We start from the raw sequence: 27,206 nt of genomic DNA, 5'->3' as shown, positions 1-27,206 counted from the left end.
GCCCCCTGATGGATATATTCATTCTTGTAAACACTGGTGTCATGGGATAAAATTAATCCCTCCATTTATTGAGCTTGTCGCTCCAGAACAACTCTGAATAATTCAACTTTTATTTTCCGGGCCAGACACCATTAAGAGCTCTGTGCTTACAAGGGAAGAATAATCATGTTGTTTTCAATATTTGACTCATGTTTACTGTCCAGATTAAAGAAAAGTCATTTTGTCATCTTTTGTTACCGTGACAGTGAGGCTTTTATAATGGCACATTCATCAACCTACAGAAGTAAACAGTCAGACTTATTACGGATTTCTCTTGTCAGATCTTAAACAACCTTAAATCAAATATAAGCCTCTTAATTTAAAACCTTTGGTTTGCTTATCATTAGTTATACAAAGACCATTTAATGACCTTTACTGTAAGGTTACTACTGAACCTATTAGCCACTAAAATGACTTTACTACAGTATTACAGGATGAGTCTGTGTGTGAAATGGCTAACTTTAGAATGCCTTTATTTTATCTGAGAGGTTTCTGTCATATCTTTAGTTGACTGTTTCATACTTTTTAAACATGATTGTGACCAAAATCACTTTTATAACAAGTTGCTAAGCCATTCAGCAACTTTCTCTACATTCCACATCTTTCACAGAGAGCCCTTTTACCTCAAATTTCCTCTACAGCGTTCAGAAAACGAGTAAGTTATCTCAAGCTGCTGTGACTTTCACGTTTCTAACTAAATAACAACACTGCCCTCTGGTGGTGGTGAAACTATAACTGGTAATAAATCTAACACCTGTGAGAAACAGTAGACCCTTTTCCTGTATATTATTCATTTTTGCCACCTTTAACCTAGTCAAAAGCAATCCACTGACTGTAATACACAACTTTATATCAAGGATGAGGGAATTTATTATTTGCATTAAGAACAGCTATATTGTCTTCAAAGTGAAAAGACTTCATGCTCAGGTGAGACAAAACCTTATACCTTGTCCTTGTCATGTATTTTTGTAGTTTTTGCACTGTGTAGGGAAATACAACCTGAAATGTACAAAGACATGAGTTTCAATCACATCTTGTCGGAATCTGTGATCTAAATAAGCATAAAATACTTTGAAACATGAAATTAATTACCGAAACTGTAGTGTAACCACTACAAAAATAATAATAAAGCACCAATTTGGTAATTATTTTAAGTTAAATGAATAATGCGTGTGTTTTAAAATACTATTCCCAGTTTTTATTTTAAGATGTTTATTTATTTTTTTCTTTTATTGGAGAGATAGGACTATGCATAGAGTTGGAAATCAGGGAGAGAGAAAGTGGAGAATGACACGCTGGAAAGGTGCCGCAAGTTGGATTCGAACCAACGACTGCACCACGAGAAGAAAGGCGTCTGATTGATTGCACAGCCTCAGTTGAAAATGTTCATTTGGGTTGATGAAAATCAAGTTTTTATATCTTAATTATGATTTCTGTATTTCACCAATACATTTTAGACAATCAGATTTTTTTCGGGCATCACTTGGATATCTGATTCCTGAGATATGTTGTGTTTTTTTTTTAAAGTGTGTTGACCAAGATTCTTCAAATTATGAACCCTCACAAAAATGTAAACACACATTCAGAAGATTGATGACCCAATAAACCTCAGCATCAATCTGCTGTCTAAATGGAATACATACATTTAGTTTCACGTTGCTAACATTGTCATTCATTATTCCCCTTCTTTGCTTTGATACAGTCCTTATATAGAATCATTATCTGTAAAAGAATAAAAGGACGACTTTCAAGTTACTGTAACACTTTATTTTCTTAAATACCACAGAATATTAGTACAGTCAGTCACACTTATTTTCAGGAGGCAGAAAACATTCTGGTCCCTTTCACCCTGCTTTCTACAAAGGGGGTAAAGGGAAACATTGGGTGGCATCAGAGGCTACGTTAACACACTAATTCACTTTTACAGTACAGAGAGGCGACCACAGTCAGGTCAGGAGGTTTAACTGGCAAATAAGATAACCTGTTAGAGTATCCATGTTGCAACCAATGATCTGTTTAGTTCTAAACACTGGACACTCACCAGCTGACCAAAGGTAGTTTCTCTCTCACACATGGGACACAAATGATAATCCCAGTAATTACTGTTTTGGTCCTTGAACTGTCAGGACAATATACTTGTCATGGAAGGCTTTAGGCTTCATTTACCAATTGGATATCATTAGCCTTCAAATGTGGCCTTCCAATGAAGCATTAGGAGTACATTTATCAAAAATAGTCTTGTAGCATTAAATCCTCAATCTAGTTGTCAAACAATTTCTGAACCATGCACAACCAGAGAGGCTTCTGTTTGAACAGGTTACACCATGTTATTCTGAACTTTTCCAAAAGTCAACACAAACCAGAATAGCCGCATGAACAGCGGATCCCTCCATGCATGTAAACATAGCCAGTGTGGTCAGCTACAGTATGTACAGTGTTGATTCAGGCAGTGCATGATGAGACCAGGTCAGTGGTGCCAAAAGTCAACAGTAAGAAGCATCATATTTTTTTTAGGAGCTTTAAGGGTAAAATCTCACAAGTATGTCTGCAGTTATGTAAAGACATCATTTTGAATCTTTAGTCTCTGGATTCACCGGTCAGTAGTACCATCACTGAAGCAACGACAGATTCATTGGCACATTAAACACCATCATGAACAAAGAGTGCTGTTATGAATACACATTTTGTGGGATAAAAATCTTAGCAACATTATCAGTGAGTCATATCTGTGTGATATTTTTATAACAATAGTCATCAAAGAAAGAGGAGGGGGGGGGGGGGGGGTGGCATTACAGTGCAGCAGTGTGACATGATGAATTCATAGCCATTGAAGTCTGAAAGTCGGGAGCACACTGAACACATCACACTCTCTTAAAGGACACAGCACAGCAGGAATGTGCTGAACTCCACCATAAAAAACAAAAGGATGCATTCAGGATAAGAGTGCTGTTTGGTGGAGAGAAAATAGGATGCAAATGACTTTGAGGGGGAATAAAGCTTATCTACAAGGTAAGAAAGGAGTGCAAGGCTAAGCTTTCTTAGACATCCACACACTTAAATTCCACAGTATATACCAAAAGACATGCGTAGAGGCACATACATATTCATCATACAAAAACAAAAAACATACCAAAAGCAGAACAACAGTCAGACACGGTTCCTGTGACTCAAATCTGATCGACCTACAATGAAAACAAAGCGCGCAAAAAAGCACTGACATCATGGGAGGTGAAAAAGGCAAAAGCTGAAGTTCCAGCCCTTTGAATAAAAAAAGATTTACATTGGTAGACAACAAAGAGACATCAGTAATCTTCCCTCCATCTCTTTACCAATACTGAGTGCCAGCCTCATTTTCAAATGTTATTTAACAGAATGAGAAATCCTTTTGATATATATATATATATGATATTAAGTATTTGGTTTTCAAATTGGGTTCTCAACTTGCAATGAATATTTGTCAATCCTCTGTGGCACAGTGTATTTATAAATTGAAATAAAGTCCCCGCTTTGATGCCTAAAGAGAGGGGGCAGAATCAAAAGGGAGAAAACTTGAAGATCAAAAATGTTTGTCAAGACCAAAGACATTCATCGGATTAGAATCAGTATCCGTCTGCAACAGACAGGTAGTTTCAGCACAGAAAAAAAAAAGAAATGCTTGCATCATTCAAGGCTCCACAGTTTCATTAACAGAGTGAAAATATCCAGAACACTTTTTGTAAGAGGCCATTTTTGGAAACTAGCTTCTTAATTTGTCTGCTGTCTAAACTTGGTATGTATTTTTTTAGGCTGAGGTGAAAATACTTTTCTTAAGACTCTGCCTTAAAACATCCTTACAGACTCATTAAGGAGCAGAATAAAGACGCAAGAACTTGATCCAGTGTTTAAGAACAACCTGTAATACTTCAGACACACCATGACAGTATTTTTTTCTTACTGTAAGTCATAAAAACAACTTGAATCCTTTTTTTTTTATTAACTCACTGGTAGTTTGGCAGATCACATGAAGAAGAAATGATCATAAGTCACTGTCACAAACTGGTAATTGACAAAAAATTTAATAAATAAATGGTCACTATAGAGTAAAATTATCTAGACTTTTTCCCCCTCATTTCATTTCTTACTGCTCCTTCTCGTGGAGAGAGGCACGAACACGCTGGCGCACATAGAAAGCTGTAAGAGCGCTGCAGCAGGCAGTGAAAATGAAGAGTGCAACAGCATCGTGTGCGAGATCCCCGTGCAGACGCTCGTACAATGGCCGGCGCTCTGTGAAGTCTGTTTTTAGCGCCTCGATCTGTGTCAGGGTGCACACTACCACGAACACGTGGAAGAGCTGGTGGCCCTGCCCGATGAAGTCACACCTTCCGGGGAACAAACTCTCCGGGTGTGGGCAACAGAAGAAATAGGCGCTGATGAGGAAAAAGATCACGTGGTAGAAATGGTACGCCACGACGGGGTCGGAGCAGCCCTCCTGGTAGCACTTGTAGATGCGGTGAACCACCGGGCTTATGTCTAAGCAGTAAGCCAGAGCGGAGGGCACCACCTGGAAGAGCTTGTTGGCAAACTTGGGCAAAGCAGGACTGGCATACTTTCCATAACAGCAGCCAAAGCAGGTGAGCCAGGCCAGGAATGCTGCAGCAGGTAAGAAGAGACCCTGCACTTTAGTGTGCCACTCCTTCTCAATGGCGTAGTAGTAGTGAGCCAGGGCACTGCCATACTGGTAGACTGACACACCCACATAGTCGAGGAAGTAGAAGCTGTAGTAGGAGAGCTCAGATTTTGCAGAGAGGAGGTGAGCGAGAGCGCTGAAGGAGAGGTAGGTGAAGGCTGCGAGGAGCACGATGAAGAGCGGCTGAGCGTGAGGGTCTCGCAGGAAATCCACCGTCTCCGAGATCTCCTGCCACTTGACCAGGATGATGAGGGCAGCAAGCAGGTGGGTCCACACGTTGAGGGTCTCGTTGTGCCTTTGGAAGAGGGTGAGGAAGTAGTATCGCCAGCTGTGGTCTGTCTGCCTGTAGCCAGCGAAGATGTGACGCTCGCGGAACACCCAGGGAACGTCTGCCTTCTTCACAGTGCAAGGCAGGGTGGGAAAGGCCGACTCCAGCAGCTGAGGGATCTGACGCAGCTGCTGTGCATTGATGAACAGGCGACCAATCTGCTCCATCACCACCGTTGCCATGGCAACCTTGAGAACAGAGAAGAGGGTGGGAAAAAACGGAAGCAACAGTCAGTCAATATCTGTCCAGCTTTTAGCTGTTGTTGTCAACAGGTCTGTTTGTGTGCATTTGTGCGTGTATAAATGTGTGTTTGGATTAGAGTAGTGTGTGTGTGTGTGTGTGTGTGTGTGTGTGTGTGTGTGTTCCTTCCTTAAATACCACTACCAGCACAAAGCCCAGAATTAATTTGTTGAAATATATTATTTCTCTCAATTTTAGAGGAAAACATTCAACAATACCTTAATGGTTTGAGGGTAAGCTATGACTGTGAATTAAATATACGTTGTTCTTTGAACAATAAAAAACAGCTGATGATGATGTAACATGGGGCTTTGGGAAACGTACTGGGCTCTTCCACTTTGGTTTTTTTGTGTGTTTTTTTTTCATATTTTTTTTAGAACAAATAATTGATCCAGAAGTGATAAATCACCTGATTAACTGATTATAAAAATATTTTTTAAAAGTACTATAATTTGTATCACTATTTCATTCTTCTTATTTGGTTGAAACAAAGTAAAAGACTAGATTCAAATGACTATTAAAAATATATATGTATTTCATCAATGACCTTTAGTCTTCCTCTAAATAAATGTAAATGCTCCACTATGTCCAGTCCAGTAGAGTACACTGTGCTGGATACTGAAGCGGATGTAAACTACAAATTGGATTGAGGTTAATGAGAGTGCTGTTACATGCCAAAAAACTAAAACAGTAAGCTGCAATTTAAAAATGCTCTATAGAAATGATTTGCAGCATTGTGTGATAATCCTGAGTGCTGGAAACTGACAGCACCCTCCTTCCCGTCCAATATGGGTCATATGATGAGTTGCCAATGACAACATTATTGATTAGTTGCAGCTTCTCCTGTTTCAGAATCATACATGGATTTTTATACACATTAATGGCTATGACTGTTAGTGTTGGTGGCAGAAGTAGTGCTGCTTGTTCTGTTGTTGTTTGGTTGGCTGACCATCTGACTGGTGTCCCCAAACGTTTAATCTGCTACCACATGATGAATCATCTTGAAGGACAGTTTCACACCACAGGGACTCAGATGGAGTACAAATGTGACCTCAGCTGTCCTCCTTAAAGTCATAAATTATGACAATGAGGTTCTTCTTCTCAATCCTCAGTAAAGGTGATTGAAAAATGGAGATTGCGTCCTGAAACTGTTATAGAATCAATATTCCTACAGCACCCTCAGAGGGAGGATTTAGAAGTTTTAATGCAAAAGAAATAATAAATTGGTAAATGTTTCGACAACCAAGTGATACTTACATAATGAAGAAAAAAAACACAGAAATGATCAAAGATGACAGTTGTCTGTTATTGGTTTATCCAGCCTAATATTTGAGGAGACGGTAAAAGACAGAGGAATAAAAAAAACTGTATTTGAGATGATTGCATAAGGACAATACAGAGAAATGAGCTGATGTGCTGACGGTTTGTAGATATTCCCAATTTTCAGCTCTTTCCCTTTAGTTTATAAATAGTTCAAATAAATCTATCATATCAAAACCACAACTACTGCAATGCAATGAAATACACATTATAAATACTCCACTAGTGCCACTACAATGCACACCATAACATACCAAATACAGTGACCTCATTCCCATCCTACAAGGGGTGAAGGCAGCTGACAAAAGGCCTGCACCCATGTCCATTTGGGCTTTTAGAGCAGTGTCAGGCAAAATGTTATCATAAAATACTACAAGTCTCTGTCTGTGCAGTTAGATGACACTCTGCATGACTGCTTGTTCCCTGCCATATCCAGTCGAGCTAGTCCCTGGACTTACCCTTACGTAAATACACAAGAAGGAAAATCGGGAAAGATAAGCATGTTTAAATAATGCCTTCCAACCTTCAGGATTTTATGGTTTGGTAGAGTAACGCAAATATGTGCTGTTTCTCTTCATTGTTTCCCCTAAACACGTGGTTAAAATCAGTTATTAATGATGTGATGATCTCTCTTGCTGGTTGTATTTCAGCTCCAGTGCACAGTGATGAGAAAGCATGGAGACAGTAGCTCCACACAGAGCAGGCTGTAGCTGTGTGGGATGAACACAGGCCGACGTTCAGGAGGAAAAGGCGTGGAGTGATGAATGGGAAGGGATTACGTAACATAACCCCATCCGTCCGTCCACACCCTCCGTTTCCAGCAAAGGGTAGCAGTCCTTTAAAATATTAATGGGTGAAGAAAATCTCCCGGCTAAAACAAAGAAAGCATCTAACATAGTGTGTATTAAACAGTGGCCTTTAAGGGCCTGATGCAGTAAATTCACACCAGCAAATCGTGCACCTGATCGACATGTCTGTGGAAATATGACATCCCAGTGTCGGAAATCAATTTGCATTCCCTCTTTCCTCCGAGCCTCGAGGCTTGTCTTAAATCCACGACCATCACAGGCCTCCTCTGTGTGCGATGTATGATGTGTTTCATTGAGATACCGCTGCACGTTTAGATGGTTTTCCGCATCTGAACGTATTTCACGCTATGTCACTGTGCAATTTCACACAAAACACTACCATGGATTTACCAAATACATTCATAACACCATTACGATTGACGTAGGCCTACCTGTAGAGAGAAGAATCAACCCAGAGTGTTTATGTAGCCGGTGTTGAGTGATTTAGAGCCCTACAGAATACAGATAACATTGTTTGAAGGGGTGAACGGAGAGAGGATGTCCGTGACGGGAGCTGCGCCTGGCGGCTCTCACAGCGCAGCTGCCGGGAGGACACAGGAGTTGTGACAGGCGGCTGTCTCGGCCAATCAGAATGCACGATACAGATCATCGCTGCTGACGCAATACAGTTTTATCCAATGGCAGCAGGAGCCTTGCCTATCAGCCCACCCCTTCTTAACGGAAATTCTGATACTACCGAAATAATGTACAGCTGAAGTATTTCTATCAGCAATGGACATATTTTATCTTGTGCTGAGTTCATATTCAAGAAACTACTGATGGTCAAAATTACTACTAAATATATTCATGTAAACGTAGTGTTTTAAACTCTATCATTGTTATGAATTTCCCCTATGCATTACTGTTTGTTGATATTGTTAATATTAGTCACATTTCTACAATTTAAACTGGCATTGTTGCTGTATGATTCTGTTGTATGTTGTTATTTTCGCCATGTCTGTGTCTTACTGTCTGTCTGCCTGTCCAGTAAAGTAACCTGTTAAAAGGAAGTGTTTTTCTTGCCACTGTTGCCAAGTGCATAGTCATGGTGGTACAGTCCAACCTGCTTTATGTGTTAAGGTTATAAAGATGTTTGTTGTGATTTGGACCTATCAAAAATAAAATCACTTAACTCATGAGGGGTCTTTATGATTAAAATATGGATATTTCCTCAGTCTATTAGAATATTCACTCAAGACAGTTATTTAATACTTTTCTTGAAGTCAAAATGCCATTACAAGAGGTTTAACCAGACCAGAATTCAAATTTTGCAAATACACCTCCTTTAAACATGTATTGTTTGCCCCAAATGAGCTAATTGGAATGAAAAGAAAATCACTATCCTGTAGATAATGAATTGAACAGTTGCATAAAAATCCCAAATATATCGGAGGTCCCAACACTTGGGCTACATATAATTATACCTGAGTGTAATGTGTGTAAAATGTAAAATGACCATGTTAACCAAATTGAATATCATTTGTTTTTTTCCTGCTTGATTAATCTGTTCAAATGTATTTTATAGTCTGTGTCTATCCCTTTATCAGCATCCAGTTACAAAGTTCCCCTTGTTAGACTCAGTGTGCCTGAAAGATCTTCATTGTTTCCTGAGTCCAACTATCGTAGAGCATATTTACCCAACAGTGATGGGTTCAGGGCCTTCTGGTTCTTTATCCACTTAACGATGATCTGGGTCAAGGCCTTTGTACACAAGCAAAAAGTGTCAACAGAGGCTTATTAAAATGAAAAAGCAGATTTAAATTGAGTAAAAAAAACTGAAAGTAATGATCATAAGCAAGATTTTGAAAAACAGAACAGGCTGAGCAATGGTTCTTGGAGTCAAACCAGTCTTTGTCCCGTGTGTTGACAGCAGAGAAACACTTCTCGATGGGACAAGACTCCAGCAGTTTCCTCCCCACTCATGACAAAGATGGGATTGTGCAGCAGCAGATGTGTGTGCATAACAATGCAGACAAAACTAGCTGTGTATTTTTTCCTGCTACACTTTTGTTGCTGTGGCCACAAGAGCATTTCATTAATAGAAAAACCCCTATAAACAACTTAAAGTGAGAGGGAATGATTGGTACCTCAGGTTTGATTATCAATGTGCAACTTTACAGTTTTTTTGTTGGATTGTGGAAAATTCATACAAGTGAGCTGAGTAAAATGCTTGTCCATTGATGCAGCCATGTGTGTGGTTTCCACCAATCCTAGAACCCTTATTTGTAACATCTGTCAAAGGTTTTACAGCTCAAAAGGACATGAGTTGAACCAGTTACTCCTAAAATTAATCATATATTACTATGAAGTGTTTTAAAACGCCCAAAGTAAACTGTCCCTACTTCTGCCTGTTTTCTCAGCCACCTCTGGAGCTTTTAACAAGTCAGTTTGCATCACTGCCACTAGGTGTCAGTAGTGTCAAAGTATTACTGATGGTACTAACCACATTATATGGCAGGTAAGATGGTCTCCTCTTCATTTCAAATTTTATCATCTTCCACCACATAGTACAGAATTTTCATCTTCAACTTTCATATGGAAAGAAAATATCCAACACAACAGACAACGATTAAATTGTGGATACACACTTTAATGCCAGAACCTTGGTATCTTACAGTATATCTAAACAGTACAGTACAGTACAGTATTATCAACAGTTTGGAACATTATTATTAAGCACTGTAGTATGAAGGACAAGGATTGATTCATATCAATGAAATGCATTGTAATGGAAAATATAGTTCAGACCTCAGAAAAAACAGTGTAGCTAGCTGCCCACAAGAATTCTACAAGTGCAGAAAAGTCAGACAAAATCAGGACCCAGTCTAAAACTGAAAAGACTTTAATTCTATAGCATACTGAGAACTAGTTAAAGAAAACCTTGAAAAAGTCAGGTAAAAAAAATTAAGCTTATCTTTGGAGATGTAACTGCTGTTTTCAAATTACAAACAAATTAACTTTCCCATCGCCTTCTTGTTCTTCACCTCTTCCAGTTTCTTGTCCTGTTGGTGTTAGTAAACAAAAGAATCACATCACATCAGTATTTATTATTACAACAAAAAGCATTAAGACATGTTGAAATGCAATTATCAACGTACTTTCTCCTTAAATTTTTCATTTTGAGCTGCCATCCATGCAGTGCGGTTCTCTTCGTATGTCTCCATCTTCTGATTGAGTTTCTCTTGTGCCGTCTTCTTAAAGTTGCAGCTTTCCTCGATGGCCTTCTGCTGAACCTCCTTCACATGCTCTTTTTTCTCAGCCAACTGTTTCAACACTTCAGCGCCCTGACTCTGACAAAATGAGAATTTAACATAACATGAGGTGATGAGGCTTCAGAGTTCATTTAGTAGTTAACAGTTTTCAGACTTATGTTACTTTGCATTCACAATACCTTGCGTCTCTCTTCTGCAGCGTCCAGTTTTCTCTTAATCTCATCCAGTGATGTTTCCTTTTTATTCAGAGGGGACAATGGAAATTCCTTAGCATCTGTGTTTGAGGGGCTCAGGATGACCTCGAATGCGTGACCTGAGGCCCGCTTGTTCAGCTCCTTCACTTGGATATCTGCAAAACAGAATATCTGTAAAGCTATGGCAGATGTGTTATGATTAAAGGTCAAGGTTCAAAGTCCACAACACTTTGATTTTTTTTCTTCATCTCAACATTAGTCATTGCAACTTGATATATGACAATCCGTTGATTCATTATAAAATCTGTTGTTAATTCACTTAGATCAAGGATATCTTCATTCACTAGAATTATAGCAAATTGATTCTATTGAGACCCACTGACCCAGGATAATTAAATGAGGTTGGGCGGGGTAGGGTTCTATTAGAGGTCAGGAGGAAACAATAGTCATTGTTGAGTGGCAGCTTTTTTTGAGTTTTTTTTAAATATGAAAACAAGATGGAAATATATCACTTTTTAATGACTGCCTCTTTACAAATTGCCTTTGCTACTTGCTGCACATGCCACCTCAACAGACAGTTAAATTGTAGTGGTTGCGTTTTGTTTACATTTAAATCAAGACATTTATTCGCTTGAAGGAGCAATATGTAAGATACCTACTAAATTAAGTCATAAAATGACATTACTATATCATCAGACATTAAGGAACATGCTGTTAAAGTGCTGACTTCTCTCTCAACAATGTAGCAGCCAGTATGGTCTCCTCCTAAGTTTTGATTCAGGAATGGTCTGTTTTTGTTTTGACCAGAAGGTAGGCGGTTTTAAGGCACCCTGACGCAGTTTTGGACATCCCTGTGTTTCCCAGTTATGAGACCACTTATAACGGAAAACCAAAAGGGTTGCAGTGATGGACGCGGTACAGGCAAACTGGTTTAGATATAACTGATTCTACCTGACCTAAAAAGCCACTGCATTTTTCTGATAAACTTCATGACCAGAAACATGGTAAAAGTAGGATAAACATTGGAAATGCTTTAAAAAAAAAGATAGAGGTTAGAGAGCAGAAAGGTTTCAAGCACGATGCAGAACTCATCTCACTGACACAATTCATGTCTTATTGAACACTTACCTCCACAGGTGTCCATTTCAGCAGGAATGATTCCTTTTTAATTCCACTAAAAAAAACACAAATAAGAAAATGATTGTCAAACAAATCAAGTCTAACTGTGCTCAGTGGATACGCCTTTGTTTCACTTTGGTCAAATGTGAATTTCGACATTTGAAAGAATGCAGCGCTGCAGTAACACAACCATGTACTCTGATGGAGCTGAAGCAGACAGTCATAGCCCGTGTTTTGATAGAACAACGCTCAAGCATGCGAGCATTACTTTTAGAAAACACTTCTCTTCTCCTGCTATGACCTTTAGAATAAAAATACACGTTTTTCGGGCAATTAAGACAGGTGGATTATTTCTGCAATATACATACTTATGTCAATGTCTGGTAAAATGTGGATGCATTAAACCCTCTCAGGGTAAGGTGTACACACAAGTATGTTCTCTACAGTTGCGCGTTTTTTAGCTGTTAGACTAGTCTGAACATGTCATGACATAACAGGCAAAACTAGATCTACACATCACTGATGTTATAAGCAGTGAAGTGAACTAGGACAGCAACTCAGGATTTCTCCTGCTTTCATAATTATCTGTGTATGAAAGAAAGGGAGTCTTTAATATTTATTTGTTGCAACAAAATAAGTGGAAATAACCATGGTGCACATATAGAAATGTTTGATAATTGCATTTAAGGTTGGTTTACAGCACATAATGTAAAATAATGGTGTTATGGAAGTTATATGGCATAGGAAAATAAAATTAAGTTAGGTAGGTAATAGATGTACTCATATACCAATAACGGATCAAAATAGCTACATTTGACTGAATTATACTATTTAGACAATAAACTGAAAATACAGATGTTTGGTTGTATTTGTTAACAAATCTTTAGGCTCGTCAAAAAAAGTCGCAATGCCCATACCTACTCTGAACAGGATGTGTTTCTGCAAAAAGGCGGGGGTGGGATATAAGAAACAGAGTCGTTAAAACAAACAATCTTGAAAGTCGAAAGCATGAAATATCTTGAGGAAAAAATAATTTGATAAAATGAGGATGAAGAGCAAGATAATTGAGTTATAGACTCGAACACTAAAATGAGCTGGATTAGTTTACTGTCGTGTTTTCTCATACAGGATAACATAGTGTAGACTCCAGTCAAAACAAAGTGACAAACTTAGCGTTATTTTAAAGATATTGTGAAAATAAACGAAACTTATGGTAGGCCTACTGCTTTTTGAGTAATACAGCCTATTTTTTAAGAGTTGCTTGTATGTTATTACAAACAAAATGTGTCCATAGCTATAAAGTCAGTTTACTCTTTGACTTTTAGTGATGCTCAACATCTTCATAACGTTTCAATAATTGTCTTAAAAGACCTTACAAAACATTGTTATAATAGTCTGAGAGCCTGGTTCAACATTAGCATAAAACCATTGTTCTCACCGTCAAGTGCTTTAGTTTGAAGTGCGCACACGACACGAGTCGACTTCTTCTTCTGCTGTTCTCATGCAGAATAACACCAACAACATCTGCACCTTCGCGCGAAAAGTTACTAACTCCAGACGTCACCAGAGGTCTTTGATTTCATTGGTCAAAATCCACCAATCACAGCACGTCTTAAAACTGTAAGCGCCAGGATCAGACTCACACTACATAGTTAGAAACAAAGGCAGCACAGGCTGGTGGATGTCAGAGAAAGTACAGACCAGGTAACGTTAGCGTTATGTAAGAGGCAAACATCCCACCTACTTTACCCAAGCATATGATTAAAGATAAACTTTTTGAAAGTATAATTGAAGGAACACTGGTGGTAAGCATCTCTGCAAAAAAAGTACATTGCTTTTAGACCTGCGGGATCCATGTTGTTTCGCCCCCCCCATTCGCAAAAAACGCATTTGAGTATCATTTGCATAACCTTCAGTCACTACCACAACAGTAGTCCATGTGAACTGAACAAAGATGCATTCAATAAATAAAAACCACCATATAATTAAAAACACAACAAGGTCACTTTTATTGTGAAGAGGTTGTAGCGAAGACTTATTTTGAAGAGGTTATAGTGAAGACTTTTATTTTGAAGAGGTTATAGTGAAGACTTTTATTTCTAAGAGGTTATAGTGAAGACTTTTATTGTGAAGAGGTTATAGTGAAGACTTTTATTTCTAAGAGGTTATAGTGAAGACTTTTATTTTGAAGAGGTTATAGTAAAGACATTTATTTTGAAGAGGTTATAGTGAAGACTTTTATTTTGAAGAGGTTATAGTGAAGACTTTTATTTCTAAGAGGTTATAGTGAAGACTTTTATTGTGAAGAGGTTATAGTGAAGACTTTTATTTCTAAGAGGTTATAGTGAAGACTTTTATTTTGAAGAGGTTATAGTAAAGACATTTATTTTGAAGAGGTTATAGTGAAGACTTTTATTTTGAAGAGGTTATAGTGAAGACTTTTATTTCGAAGAGGTTATAGTGAAGACTTTTATTTTGAAGAGGTTATAGTGAAGACTTTTATTTTGAAGAGCAGCAGAGTATCCCCTCCGGTTGTTGTATTTAGTAGTACTTATCTCCTGACAGGGAAACGATAGTTGACTGTATTCTTCCCTTGGTTTCAACATTTTAAAGTAAATATGGGAGCTTGTCTGGCATTGTGCTCTGTAGCCAGCTGCGTAAGTATCTACTCTTCTTATGAATACTGTGTTTGTCGGCTTTTCTCACTTTCTCACGGTATTGTAATCGATACTGATGGTTAGCTTGAGGTTTAACAAAAGGCGTAACGTGAAACTCTTTAGACAGTCTTGCTATAAACAAGTTGATTAAAGTATGGACACGCTACTGCATACACGAAGAATAATTCAGTGTAGTGAGCTGCTGAATAAACAGGACAAAGAGATTGTGAAGGAGCAACAGAAAAGCTAGCTAGCCAGGCTAACGTGAGGGTATTTGACGTAAATGTTGCTGATTTATTGTCGTATTAAATGTATATGTTTTGGCTGTTTCTTAAGGAAGACAGCTCATGACTGTCTATAAAGTCGCTTACATAGTTTAAATAGGTCAAGTAGCAATATCCCTGTCTTGCTTGGTATCATATAAACAAGGTGGAGTCTGTCTGTCTATATGTGGACTGACTGGAAATTATTACACAAGCCAGGAATTAACTGTCTCCTATGTTTTGTTGACAAACTGGCCCTACTTAAAAAACCCTGTCCTAGTCATATAGACATATGTGACTGTTAATTGATTTTGGAACCAGGACATGTCAAGATTAACAATTTATCAGCCAATATTTCTAATGTAGCAAAACCTGTTTGTGATTGGCATTCTGCCAAAGCAAACGCCTGCATTAATTTCACATTCAGTTTTGCCCGTAGCTTTAACTCTGTAATTTTTTGCCTCTCTCTCCATCACTCATAGGCCTCCTGTCTGTGTGGCTCAGCACCATGCCTGCTGTGTGGCTGCTGTCCCTCCTCCAATAACTCCACTATCACACGGCTGGTTTTCTCCTTCTTTCTGCTGCTGGGGACACTGGTGTCTGTCATTATGATACTTCCTGGAATGGAGGCCGAGCTTCAAAAAGTAACATCTATGGTTTAATTACATTTTTTAAAAATGATAAGATTTCTTAAACTGAACCACCCACTTGTTGTGCATGTGTTTCTTTTTCATACAATATTTCACTAATGTCAGCTATCTGTCTCTGAGATAAGGAAGTTACACATTAAAAGCTGCACAGCAGTCAAATGCTTCTTTGTACAAAATGAATGGCTTACCTATAAGGCAAGTTAAGTTTATTTATGTTGTACATTTCAGCAACAATTCTGTTATGTTGAAGTTTTTCACAATTTCTTTCTACTTGATACTTTCAGGAAGGCTTTATTATGATACAGTCTACATTAGACTTAAACTTAGACTTTCTTTATTGTCATTCAAACTTGTATTTTACAGTGCAGATAAGGACAAAATTTTGTTGCATTTGGCTCGTTGCAGGATAAAAAACAGCAGCAAGTATTTACAAAAATAAAAATAAGGTGCAGATATAAATAGATATAAAAAGAAAAGCTATGAGTAAAATTACTATACAGATAAATATATTGCACGTTATATGTTGTATTTTCCAGTCCAGTGAGGTAGTCCTGTGTGGGGGTTTGAGGGGGAATGGAGGGATTATTTTTTCGTGTTCAAAGTCTTATGGCCTGTGGGAAGAAGCTGTTACAGAACCTGGAAGTTCTGCTTCGGAGGCTGCAGAACCTCTGGAAAGTCATTTATAATTTCCTGTTTTGTAGATTCCGGGACTCTGCCAAGGGGGATCTTCTATACCTGGTTTGGAAAACCACGTTAAATGTGAAGTCATTGTGGGCTACAAGTCTGTGTACCGGATGTGCTTTGCCATGACCTGCTTCTTCTTTCTGTTCTGCGCTATTATGATTGGTGTCCGTAGCAGCAAAGATCCTCGGGCTGGCATTCAAAATGGGTACGTACTTCATCAGTGCTCCTTGGAAGGCATGTGCTCAGGTTTGGGAACTGATGGTGGTTATTCAACTGTTTATTTTATTGCTTTATTTTTACAGATTCTGGTTCTTTAAATTCCTGATCCTTATTGGGATTACTGTGGGAGCTTTTTTCATCCCTGACGGAACCTTTCATACTGGTACTAAATTGCTCTGATGAATTAAAATAAACATTAGTTCTTTGTACTTTTTTTCCTGAGCAGACATTGACTTTTATCGGTGACTCAAGCAAAGTAGAAATAACTGTTTTTATCCAATTCACAGTGTGGTTTTACTTCGGAGTGGTGGGATCTTTCATCTTTATTATAATCCAACTTATTCTCCTCATCGACTTTGCTCACTCCTGGAACAAGGCGTGGGTAGAAAATGCTGAAAATAGTGGCAACAAATGCTGGTTTGCAGGTACATTTTTCCTTTTTATATTTTTTGCCATATCAAACTTTATTCTTCTTGACAAATGACTACTTATAAAATTGGCTAAATATTTTACTCTGGTACAAACATCTGCTCTGCTGTCCGAGTAGCACATGAGTATACTTACAGCTCCACGTTAATAATTGTTTTTGTGATTTCCAGGCCTTCTGTCTTTCACCGTCCTGTACTATGCCTTGGCTTTCACTGCTGTCGTGCTTTTCTACGTTTACTACACACAGCCCGATGACTGCACAGAACACAAAGTCTTCATCAGCCTCAACCTTATTTTCTGCATCATCGTCTCCATTGTCTCTATTCTACCCAAGATTCAGGTATGAACCAGTTTAACGCAGTATGTAAACATTATTCTTCCCCTCCTTTTTGATTGAATTGAGTAATTTTCTCAGATTCAGACAGGTTTTTGATAGAAATATTGTCCGACTACAATCCCTTGGTAGTTGATGTCAAAACTGCTGAACCTTAGTTTACATTTTGCACGATCTTACGTTTTTGCTTTCTTCATTCTACATTTTTCTTAATGTAACAGGAAGCCCAGCCACACTCTGGTTTACTCCAGGCGTCACTCATCTCCCTCTACACCATGTATGTCACCTGGTCTGCAATGACTAACAATCCAAGTGAGTCCCCGGCTCTCTTAAACATTAGTCTCAGCTCTTCTCTGTAGCTTTTGGTTGCATGGTCATCTGTGATTATGCCTAATTTTTTTATTTTTAATATATGTATTTGCTAATTATCTGCTGCAGCATTTTGATTATATTGGTAAGTTTTTAATGACATGCTATAGGAACAAAGAAGTACTTTTGTAATAGGAAGTACATATTCTAGGTAGACCTTCCTTGTCTCATCTAAGGGCGCGGTCACACTGGCAATCCGTACCGTGCCCAAGCACGCTTCAATGCTAAAGTCCAGTTCGTTTGTCTAGTGTGACCGCTCCGTATCGTGCTCAGGTATGGTACACTTCATTGGCTTTGGCACACTTCAGAGAGGTGTGCCTCGGCGCGGTACACTTCATGCACGAGCACAAGCACGCGGGTACACAACGCTGACAGCCTTCATTATGGAGAAATCCAGAGTTTCATGGCTGTATCTGACTAAAATGACTCAATATAAGACACAAAGTAGCTGTCATGTTCTCTGTGTTGTTCTTCGATGTGCGGCCGATTCCGCAATCGGCCGCACGTCTATTTTTTTTTTTTTTTTTTTTTACAGCTGTGTCTGATAAAAATGGCTTAAATTAAGCCGCAAAGTCAGTAAAGTAGCTGTCATGCTCTCTGTGTTGTTCTCCAATGTGCAGACGCGGACTGGACTGCGCGTCCGCCTGTTTGTCAACTGAGCACGCTTCATAATAACATAAATGTATGTACATGTATTACGACACCATGTACAAGAGGTAATCGTGATTAAGCACGGATAGTCCTGTGTAGTGTGCCGGCCAGCGTGGGAATGGCGCAGCAGGGCGCCAATCGTGCTTGAGTACGGCACGGTACAGATGGCCAGTGTGACCGCGCCCTATCACTGAATAGCACAATAGGCTAGCTTGTGGTGACTGCAGGGTTAGTTATTTTCTATGTGTAGCCAACTGAGCTCAATTTACACTCAACATGACTGTAAAATGCATCCCTACTACTCCCAAAGACGTGGATTTCATCTTTCTTTTAGTATAAGAAAGATGCAAACAATCCATGGTATCCTTGAAAACTGTCATGTTATGTTATGTTGCAATACTCACACCCTTGTTGATGGCAAACACAAGAAACATATAGAAAACACTAGTGTAGCCTAAGCCATGTTTAAAAAGAGAACTGTAGTTTCATTATTATTTAAATATAGGGGGGAGTAGGGTAGGAATAAATTGGGATGTGTTTGGGATGGATAGCATTTTTTTAAATAAATGTGATGTACATGTGCTGTAATGAAATGATAAGTGCTCAGTGAAGACACCCCTCATCCCAATTATGCTCCTGTGCCCTCCTGATAAGTTACGCAACCTACCTTAAGACCCTTAGCTGGCACAGCTACCAAAGCAGATTCCACCTTCTACAGACCCAGGCTCTGTTTATGCGAGCTAACCAGTTAGTGGCAACGCCAATTTTACCTACCATATTGCATGGCCCCTTCTGGCACCCACAACTCAACCATGTAGACTGATGGGCAGCCGGAGCCAGGATTTCAATTAGGTTGTCAAGTGGGAACCTCCCATAGCCTGTGTTTTGTCCGATTAGTCCCACGACACCCAGAGCCACAACCCGTCCATGCTAGCTCTCACGGCCCCCCCCCAGAACTTCTATATCTTGCCTACCCTACCACATCACAGCCCAAACAGCATTGCCTCCTTCAACAGGCTGAAGGGTACATACAAGCTCCAACTTTTTTACCTGACATCTCCCTTACTGTCTTTTGGATATTCTGTCCTAGCACTGACAGCTGTCCCAGTAATGAGACAGCTCATCTTGCATGGATCCACTACGTCCCACTTCTACTGGACAAACCCTTACTTTCCATCCTCACTGTTCAGCTTCTGGCTCCTATACCTGCATATCTAAGCTTTTTCCTTCCTCTACAAGTCCTCCAAGGGAACCGTCAGTTCTATAAAATCAACTATATGCTGACTTGCACGCCATAACACTATGTCAAGACTCAGATTAGTGAAAACTATTTCCTGTGGCACAACAGTTTTGCCCCTCCCAAATCTACCTGCATCTCCAAATAATTTGCGCTCTTTTAAAGGCCTGACTGGTGCCTGCTTAAAGTCTCCCTCTGTTGTATTTCTCTCCCTTTATAGACAAACTGAAGGCTGCATTCTTTTTCCTGATTACATTTTGAATCCACCTGTCCTTTTACTTTCAATTCCTGCTGCTAAGCTTTTCAACACCTGGTTATGTGGATCGTGGATTGTGACAAACTAATCCTTCAACCTGAAGGAATATGCCTCAAAGTAGCTACCTCTGAACACAATGGGCACCATTGGTTCCTATCTACCCAACGTTTAGGGTTCTCGGGTGATGGTAGCACATCACAAGCAGCCCCTCAGGAATTTAACACGACTGTCCTCCATACTCCCCAGGTCCCTTCAACTAAACTTTCCCTACTGTGCACTTTCCCAGTTCATCCACTGTGCTTCCTTAGCCTGCATGCCTTACAACTTCCTCTTGTCAACGTACCAGATCTATTACCGGCTTCCTTCTTTCTCAGGGACCTACTATGGTCAACACCGGTTTGCTAGAGCTAGCTGCACATTAAACTCTGCCTCAGCTTCCTGTACCGCTTGGCTTGGGTTCCATTTCCTCCCTCTAGTTGGATTTGGACCACGTTACTAACTACCTTGTCCTTGCTTTCTGTCCTGACCTTTGCACACTTGAACTTAGACTAGTTATCGGAAGCTGGAGTATCCCTTTCTCATACAATACCACACTACTAAGAGGCAATGGGGTGCTGACCCATGTCAATCCCTGCGTAATACACCTTTAATTGAACATTCTTATTGTATATAAAGTATCTTCTTTCTTATTTAGTGCAACAGTTAATTTACAAAGGAATAATACAATTTACAGGCAGGTTAAACAAGATTAACTTTAGATACCAAGAGATATCTCTTACATCAATTTTAGAAAGTATTTTCACAACCTGTTATATTGTTTTAATTTCTAATATTATGTGTGTTTGATCTCTTAGATCGGAAGTGTAACCCCAGCCTATTAAGTCTGGTGTCGCGCGCCAACACCACCCAACTACCGGGTGACAGCAAACCCGAGGGGGTGCAGTGGTGGGATGCTCAGGGAATTGTAGGTTTGATCATCTTCCTCTTCTGCACTCTCTATGCCAGGTAGGATATAACAGTGCAAAAAAACAATATATACATTTTATTTTTACATTTTCATTATACTGTCTTTTCTGTCTCCTTCCTAGTATCCGCTCGTCCAGTAATGCCCAGGTCAACAAGCTGATGCAGACGGAGGAGGGCGGAGGCTCAGGTGGAGAGGGGGTGGTGGGAGAGGACGGCATTCGCAGGGCTGTGGACAATGAGGAGGAGGGAGTCACTTACAACTACTCCGTCTTCCACTTCCACCTCTGTCTAGCGTCTCTGTACATCATGATGACTCTCACCAACTGGTACCAGTAAGTATCCGTCCTCACCAAATTTATAAACCGATAACATAGAGTCCCCAAAGATTATAGCACAGGACTTCATTGTAAGTGAGTCTAATAGGAAAAAAAATGTGATGCTCAATATTGACTTTTACCGGCTACACCTGCAGTGCACACGGTGAAGTGTGAGTCACAGGCATGAGCCCTTGCTGCATATCAGTAATAAATGAGTACATCTTAGGGGAAAAACATGAAGTCATTTGTATTTCAGTCAGATTGTATACATTGCATACATTTGTTGTAATACCGGCATCTTTTCAGATGTTGCACATTCAGTGTAGGCCTATGGTCTGGCCACAAGGGGGTGCAATACTTCAGCTCAAAGTTATCCATTTTAGAATACAGTCTGAATGTGGATTTCCGTTCACATTAAAATGTAAAAAATATCTGTATATAAAATTCCTTACATGCGTTATGTAGAATTTACTAAAAGGTACCTGTCCCCCCCCTGCAGACCTGACACCAACACCAAGACCATGCAGAGCAATATGCCGGCTGTGTGGGTGAAGGTGAGCTCCAGCTGGCTTGGCCTTGGCCTCTACCTCTGGACCCTCGTCGCCCCTCTCCTCTTCCCTGACAGGGATTTCAGCTGAGCGTGATTCTCCTAGTGACTTTGTTTGTTGTTGTTTTCTTTCTTTTTTTCTAGCACAGGGTAAAAAGCAGTTTGAAGGATGCTTTAAAAGGAAAGATATTGTACAGAGGAAAAAAATGGTTTGATTTCTTTTCATTCATTGCCTCTGCTTTTAGTGCATCTATTTTTGTGCTATTCTAAGTATGATTTAGTGTATAACAATCACTACAAAATAAGTTATTTTTTTTAGTTGGCTTGATTAATGATTGCTTTGGTTATGAGAAATGATTTTCTTTGCCAAATACTTACCTTGTAAAGCGACTCCCTCCCCTCTGCCTGACGTGGTTGTGATATGACTCAATGAGCTGTTTTTTATCTTATAGCTGAATATTAGTTACTGGACTATCGCATAGACTCTGCAACAAGTCCCTTAGTCAATACCTCAAAAGTACATTACAGGATCCCCTAATGACGTGGGTCATCAGACTCTTCTAATTGGTTGGGTTTGAAGTCCCTATGATTAGAGAACATGGCATGGCATGTTGAGCTGGGGGCGACAGGGGGAATCCTGCAGTAAGCCCCCGTTTGAGGTGAGTGTGAGGCTTAGATAAGACACACCCAAAAGATAAGAACCGGGCTTCCTTTTTGCTGCTAGACTGGAAGTAAATCCACCTCGTCACACTTTCAGTCCTAATAGACCGTCAGTTTAATCTCAGCTCTTCCATGTCTTCGCCATCCAATAGTCATTTATCAGCGGTGCTAACCCTATCCGTGTCTGATTGGATATTGGTCTTATGCAGCCACGTGCAACAGTCTGTACCTGTAAAACTGTCTGTTTGCATAGCTTAGCAGTCAGCATCATGTGATGTGCAATGGTACCATTCAAGAAGTGACCACCTGAGTGCTCTAAAAATGCCACTATGTCCAGAATGTTGCAGAGCGTGGTATTGAGGTTTTTCTTTTTAAAGGGACTTTTAATCGTTGAAGCTTCAAAATGATAATGATGCATGTCAATGCTGATCAGTTGCTGTTAAGTGGTACTGACTTTCATAGGTTGTTGATGGCTGTAATAATGGTCCAGTCATTTTATGCATAATATGGAAGTTACCTTGATTTCAATATTAACAGAAAAAGTTAAAGTAGAATAGTTTGTACCTGTGAAAAAGAGTTTTCAAACGATCCTGAAAATGTAAACTTAAGTGTTATATTCTTTCCTGACATTTCAGTGGCCACATCAGTCAAGTATTGTGAACGGACTAAGTGTTGATAAATGTACGTCTTTCATTTGTATTCATTTTAAAACATGTCTGATGTATTGCACATTTTATATAATTATTGTCCCACTAATGAGATTGTTTATGCAGAATTGCTGTATTAGTTCAACACATGTAACATTTCCAAACACTATTAAGTGCCTTTTGTAGTCCTGGGTTTCAAACTGAACTGATCACTGATGCTGATGTGTGCTTATTATGCCTTGCCTTACACTGGTGTGGAGTTAATCATTGCATGCCATATAATAAGGCACAGGCCTCTGTCTGGAATTAATATGATTATGATTAATGTATAAACACTGCTTTTCAAGATGGAAATCTGTCATTCACTACTTTTCTCCTGATGCAGTCTTTATAGATGTTTAATAGTTTTAGGAAAGAGTCCTATGAATGTTAACATTGATTCTGTTTCCCTCATCTATACAGTGTGAAGATTAAGGTACTAAATATTTCATGCGGCATGACAGGAGCCAGTAAACTGACACATTTGATTTAGTTTCACCTTACATTTGCTGGACACTAATTGTTGGTAAAATTAATGTGATTTAAGGCACCTTATGGATGTTATTGATCACACATGTCTAAATATCTCTAAAGAGTCTGGTAGTGTGATAGCACTTTCTTTTACTTCTGTGCTTAACCCCATAGATTAAGGTCATGAGGCACAGGAGTTGGGGACTAAGGAGGAGATAGAAAGCACATCACAAGCACAAAGGACAACTCCTCAAAACAAGCTAACCAAATGCTTGACTCAATGAGGGATTTCTTTATCATCAGTGTCCGGGTTTTGTCTCCATCTGTGGGCAGCTGCGTCTTGGCTTCTCACCACGTCGGTCGCTACATTCAGTGACAAAAAAAAACCTTTTTTCGAAAACATGGGTAAGGAGTATACATATACTCTATCAGTAATTCAGTGTCTTTTGGAGTACTGCAGGTGGCTTATCCAGGTTTACTAAAACAAGGCTTGAAGCAGTTTATTTTCACATGCTGAATGTGTAGCAGTGACTCTTCAAAACCCCATTCATAACCATATGCAAGTACCAAATGCTTCAGATCAATCTATTCCTGTTTGATGGCTTGTTGTATTGGCCACTTAAAGCTCCTGCAGAGGTTTTGCTTTGTGTTGATTGAGTGCCCCCAGTGGACAAAGTGGTACATGGTATCATTGTCCTTTACATGCTTAGGAAGTGTTTTTGGATGAAAGTGGAAAATGAAGAAAAGGTTTTTTTTAGGCATTGTGGTGTTAATCACCATGTCTGACACCTGGCTCACTGCAGAGTTTACAGACATGAAAAACAGTCTTGTAGAAGTGATGAATCTTATCGTCGATGTTCTTGCTGCTTTTGTAGGCCATAAAGAGGCGTCAGAATTAATTTCAGTCTGTTTCATAACTAGATGAAAACTCCTCATGGGAATTGTAAACTCTGCTTTTCTCCCCTGGGTTTTGTGACTATAGATGCATTCACATGAACCTCTAATGCCCTGCCCATTTGATAAGTGTTTGCTGTTCCAGTTAACTTCCTTTAACGGAAGTCCAAAGCAAAACTGAAAGCATGTGCACTGGTGTATCCTTACCTCTGACAAGATTGCAGCTCCCTGACTGTAAATTGAAGCAGTAAAGTTCTTGACCTGTCCCCTATGCAGCTTTTGCCAGCGCCTGCTGCCTCTGCTGTGTTATTTTCTTCTCCCTTGGCTTGCAGACAGAGCCCTGTTGGTTTTGGCAGCTGCAGTCACTCAATCCAGTTGGCACTGTCTAGAAAAGTCCAGGATACACCAACACTGTCGACTTCCACCCTCCCACAAACCCACCCCTCGCTCAGCCTATCCACGACCATCCTGGGCTGATTGAGTGTTGCATAGTTAAGCTGTAAGAAGAATATGTCAAAAACACACAACTCTCAACATAAATCTCTACAAGGACAAAGAACAAAGAAAGAAAAGCAATTGTGACGTCAGTTTTGGGGCGTCATCAAAATCAAATGCACTGCCATTATACCAAATACCAAACTGATGATTTTTTTGTGAGCCTTCCAAATGAAATCTGTTGTTTCACTTTCACTTACAGCCTTAACAGAATCCCACTCGTCATTCTTTAAAGAACAGCCCCAGCTCTCGGAATCTTAGCTTTTTATATTTTCATTTCTTTATTGACAGTAACATCTACAGTTCAAGAGTATATACTGGATTGAGTTTCATGAGATTGAGGAACTTTTTGGTGTGCACACAAGGCCCATCTGAATTGGATGTTTTCAAGCTCAGCAACATCTGAGAAAAATGTGTCATAAATTGCTATTTTATTTCCCTGTTATCAGGTGAACAGTTATCAACTTTTTATGCCCATGGCGCTCCATGTTTGGCCATTTGCTCTGGTGTCATAAATCCCACTTTATTTCCTCTGTTACCATCAGATGCAATTTGTCGCTGTAATGAGAGATCACAGACTGTAATGTGCTGATTATGAACCACTTAGTGCAGCTCTAATGCCACGCTTGGTTAGGAACCCTGGGATGTTTTAATTGCAGATTGACTCAAACAATGGTTATCAGTTGCTGTGTTATCCCTGACCTTAATCTCCACTGTCTTTCCCCCCACATTAGTCTGAAAATGTCAGCGTTAAGCACTCACTTTTCAGGAAAAGGTCATTCTGTTGAGTGGATCACCACTCTATTTCAGCTTTATCTCAATGTTTGGTAACAGGTTCTGATGCTGATTTGGATAAACATGGGGTTTTAGTGCATCCCTGACCACCTCTTTGACAGAATGACTGGAAATGGCTGTCTAAGGTGTAATTGGGTTTTAAGAGTGGGATCCAGGTCCATTAAATTATGTGCTGCATGCAGGGAAGCTAATTGAGTTGAAGCCCTGCTGGCACACTGCATGTGCACTGGAAACATTTACCCAACATTAAGTCCCAATTAGCCTTTTAGGATGGGAAACCTGTCGCTCGATGATGGGAAGTGAAGACACTCACCTGTCAAATCCACAGTGTGGAGTTTCTCTAATGAGTCAAATCTTTGCACTATAATATCGTATTACTCTCCAATAAACTGCTGAACTTCCAGGGTCTTTCTCCGTTTCTTTGTTTGGTTGCGTCTCTTCTCTCACATTGGCTGCAGTGCAATGCAGTCAAACTAAGTCAAAAAAATAAACTCTGAAAGCCTAAGTGTGAACTCCACTGCGCATGCTCCCCCTCAGCTTAGATGAGCGGCTAAAGCAGTTACATAATAGTGAGTGCAGCCGGCGTCTGCTGTGAGCCAAATGCCAGGCCAGTGTGGTTACATAAGCCCGTCAGAGTCATATTGTAGCAGCACGGAGCGCTCGCACCACAGCGTGTCCCTACACTCCGTCCAGCGTCTCCTGCTCTGTCTCTCACCTCCTCCTACTGTCTTTCTTTCCTCCCTTTTTTTTTGTTTGTTTTTGCAACACCCCTCCCCTCTTTCCTTTCCTCCACAGTTTTCTCTTTCCTCTCCTCTCTCTTTTGTCCGGGTACCTTCTGCAACACCAGGAACAGAGTTAGCGTGCTGGGTGCAGATACATTAACAGTTCTTAAAAAGAAAGGCACTCAATGCAAAAGGAGTTAAATGTGACGTATTCCTCTATTTAATCTGAAAGCACCATCGCTTTCAGGTGAAAGCTGTAGTGTGCAGCAGGCCCCCCCCCGCCCCCACCTGTGAGCTCTGCTGCATACGGGCCTTTAAGAGCACCGTTTGATCTCCACGCGTGCACCACTCACAGTTTCCCTCTGTGACCTTTACTGTATCTGGCCCTCATCACCCCCTTCTAGTCTGCACCTCAAGTAAGAGCAGGTCTGGCAGAGTCGGCCACCAGATCAGCAGGAAATCCACTCAGAGCTCTGACGTGTGCAAAGGATTTCATAATGCAGCCCCTGAGCCTTCAGCAGTTCACACAGTCATCCAGGACAAGTTAATTGACATGGCCCTTAGATCCTGACCTCCATTATATCTCTCTGCTGTGTGTGATGCAGTGTCAGCATCACTTACAGTGGGGCTATTCATTCTTGCGGTGTAGAAGGAAGGTGTGAGGTGCTGTAGTCTAAGTGTGTGGAGGTGAAATGTTGCAGCTGAATCATCGAGTTATAGCGAGCGGAAGCAGTTCAGATCAGTTTGTGCATCACGATTGCTTCAATCACTCTCCCTTAAAAGACTCTGCAAAAGGCTGCCTGGCTAATTAGAATTAATAACATTAACCAGGAACTGCTTCTTTAAACCAATGGCTGCTGCTGCCTCCTCATGATTATTCATGAGGCGGGCTCGACGCGCCAGTTCACTGGTGGAGACTGAAATGGGGCGGCGCCCAC

At 40.0% G+C, this 27,206-nt stretch overlaps 3 protein-coding genes across 3 annotated transcripts; 1 reads left to right on the top strand and 2 right to left on the bottom strand.

Annotated features, from left to right (window-relative positions):
• Nucleotides 1-1,784: 1,784 nt before the first annotated feature.
• Nucleotides 1,785-7,990, bottom strand: paqr7b (progestin and adipoQ receptor family member VII, b). Its single transcript, XM_020648978.2, has 2 exons — nucleotides 7,834-7,990; nucleotides 1,785-5,221 (listed from the first exon to the last, which is right to left on the bottom strand). The coding sequence occupies exon 2, from the start codon at nucleotides 5,213-5,215 to the stop codon at nucleotides 4,157-4,159; it is 1,059 nt and encodes a 352-aa protein (XP_020504634.1). The 5' UTR covers nucleotides 5,216-5,221; nucleotides 7,834-7,990; the 3' UTR covers nucleotides 1,785-4,156.
• A 2,020-nt stretch (nucleotides 7,991-10,010) lies between these two features.
• Nucleotides 10,011-13,518, bottom strand: stmn1b (stathmin 1b). The gene is made up of 5 exons (XM_020648972.3): nucleotides 13,405-13,518; nucleotides 11,976-12,021; nucleotides 10,833-11,002; nucleotides 10,540-10,731; nucleotides 10,011-10,443 (listed from the first exon to the last, which is right to left on the bottom strand). Exons 2-5 carry the CDS (start codon nucleotides 11,989-11,991, stop codon nucleotides 10,384-10,386), a joined length of 438 nt encoding a protein of 145 aa, XP_020504628.1. The 5' UTR covers nucleotides 11,992-12,021; nucleotides 13,405-13,518; the 3' UTR covers nucleotides 10,011-10,383.
• A 948-nt stretch (nucleotides 13,519-14,466) lies between these two features.
• On the top strand, nucleotides 14,467-23,206 carry serinc2l (serine incorporator 2, like). Its single transcript, XM_020648967.3, has 10 exons — nucleotides 14,467-14,623; nucleotides 15,369-15,530; nucleotides 16,238-16,425; nucleotides 16,523-16,602; nucleotides 16,727-16,864; nucleotides 17,039-17,208; nucleotides 17,424-17,514; nucleotides 20,570-20,720; nucleotides 20,804-21,013; nucleotides 21,498-23,206. Exons 1-10 carry the CDS (start codon nucleotides 14,585-14,587, stop codon nucleotides 21,634-21,636), a joined length of 1,368 nt encoding a protein of 455 aa, XP_020504623.1. The 5' UTR covers nucleotides 14,467-14,584; the 3' UTR covers nucleotides 21,637-23,206.
• Nucleotides 23,207-27,206: the final 4,000 nt, after the last annotated feature.

The sequence above is a fragment of the Labrus bergylta genome, chromosome 8 (assembly GCF_963930695.1).
Source record: "Labrus bergylta chromosome 8, fLabBer1.1, whole genome shotgun sequence".
Lineage (NCBI taxonomy): Eukaryota > Metazoa > Chordata > Actinopteri > Labriformes > Labridae > Labrus > Labrus bergylta.
Note: the sequence above shows the minus strand (reverse complement) of the source record. Positions and strands in the feature narration are given on the sequence as shown.

Bases quoted from the DNA above. Each gene is read 5' to 3' on its own strand.
- paqr7b (XM_020648978.2), bottom strand. From the start codon at position 5,215: ATGGCAACGGTGGTGATGGAGCAGATTGGTCGCCTGTTCATCAATGCA.
- stmn1b (XM_020648972.3), bottom strand. The intron at 10,732-10,832 runs GTATTGTGAATG...TCATTTTGTCAG, and splicing joins CTGCAGAAGAGAGACGCAAG to AGTCAGGGCGCTGAAGTGTT. The intron at 10,444-10,539 runs GTACGTTGATAA...TAACACCAACAG, and splicing joins ATGAAAAATTTAAGGAGAAA to GACAAGAAACTGGAAGAGGT.
- serinc2l (XM_020648967.3), top strand. From the start codon at position 14,585: ATGGGAGCTTGTCTGGCATTGTGCTCTGTAGCCAGCTGC. The intron at 15,531-16,237 runs GTAACATCTATG...CCTGTTTTGTAG, and splicing joins TGGAGGCCGAGCTTCAAAAA to ATTCCGGGACTCTGCCAAGG. The intron at 17,209-17,423 runs GTATGAACCAGT...TTAATGTAACAG, and splicing joins CTATTCTACCCAAGATTCAG to GAAGCCCAGCCACACTCTGG.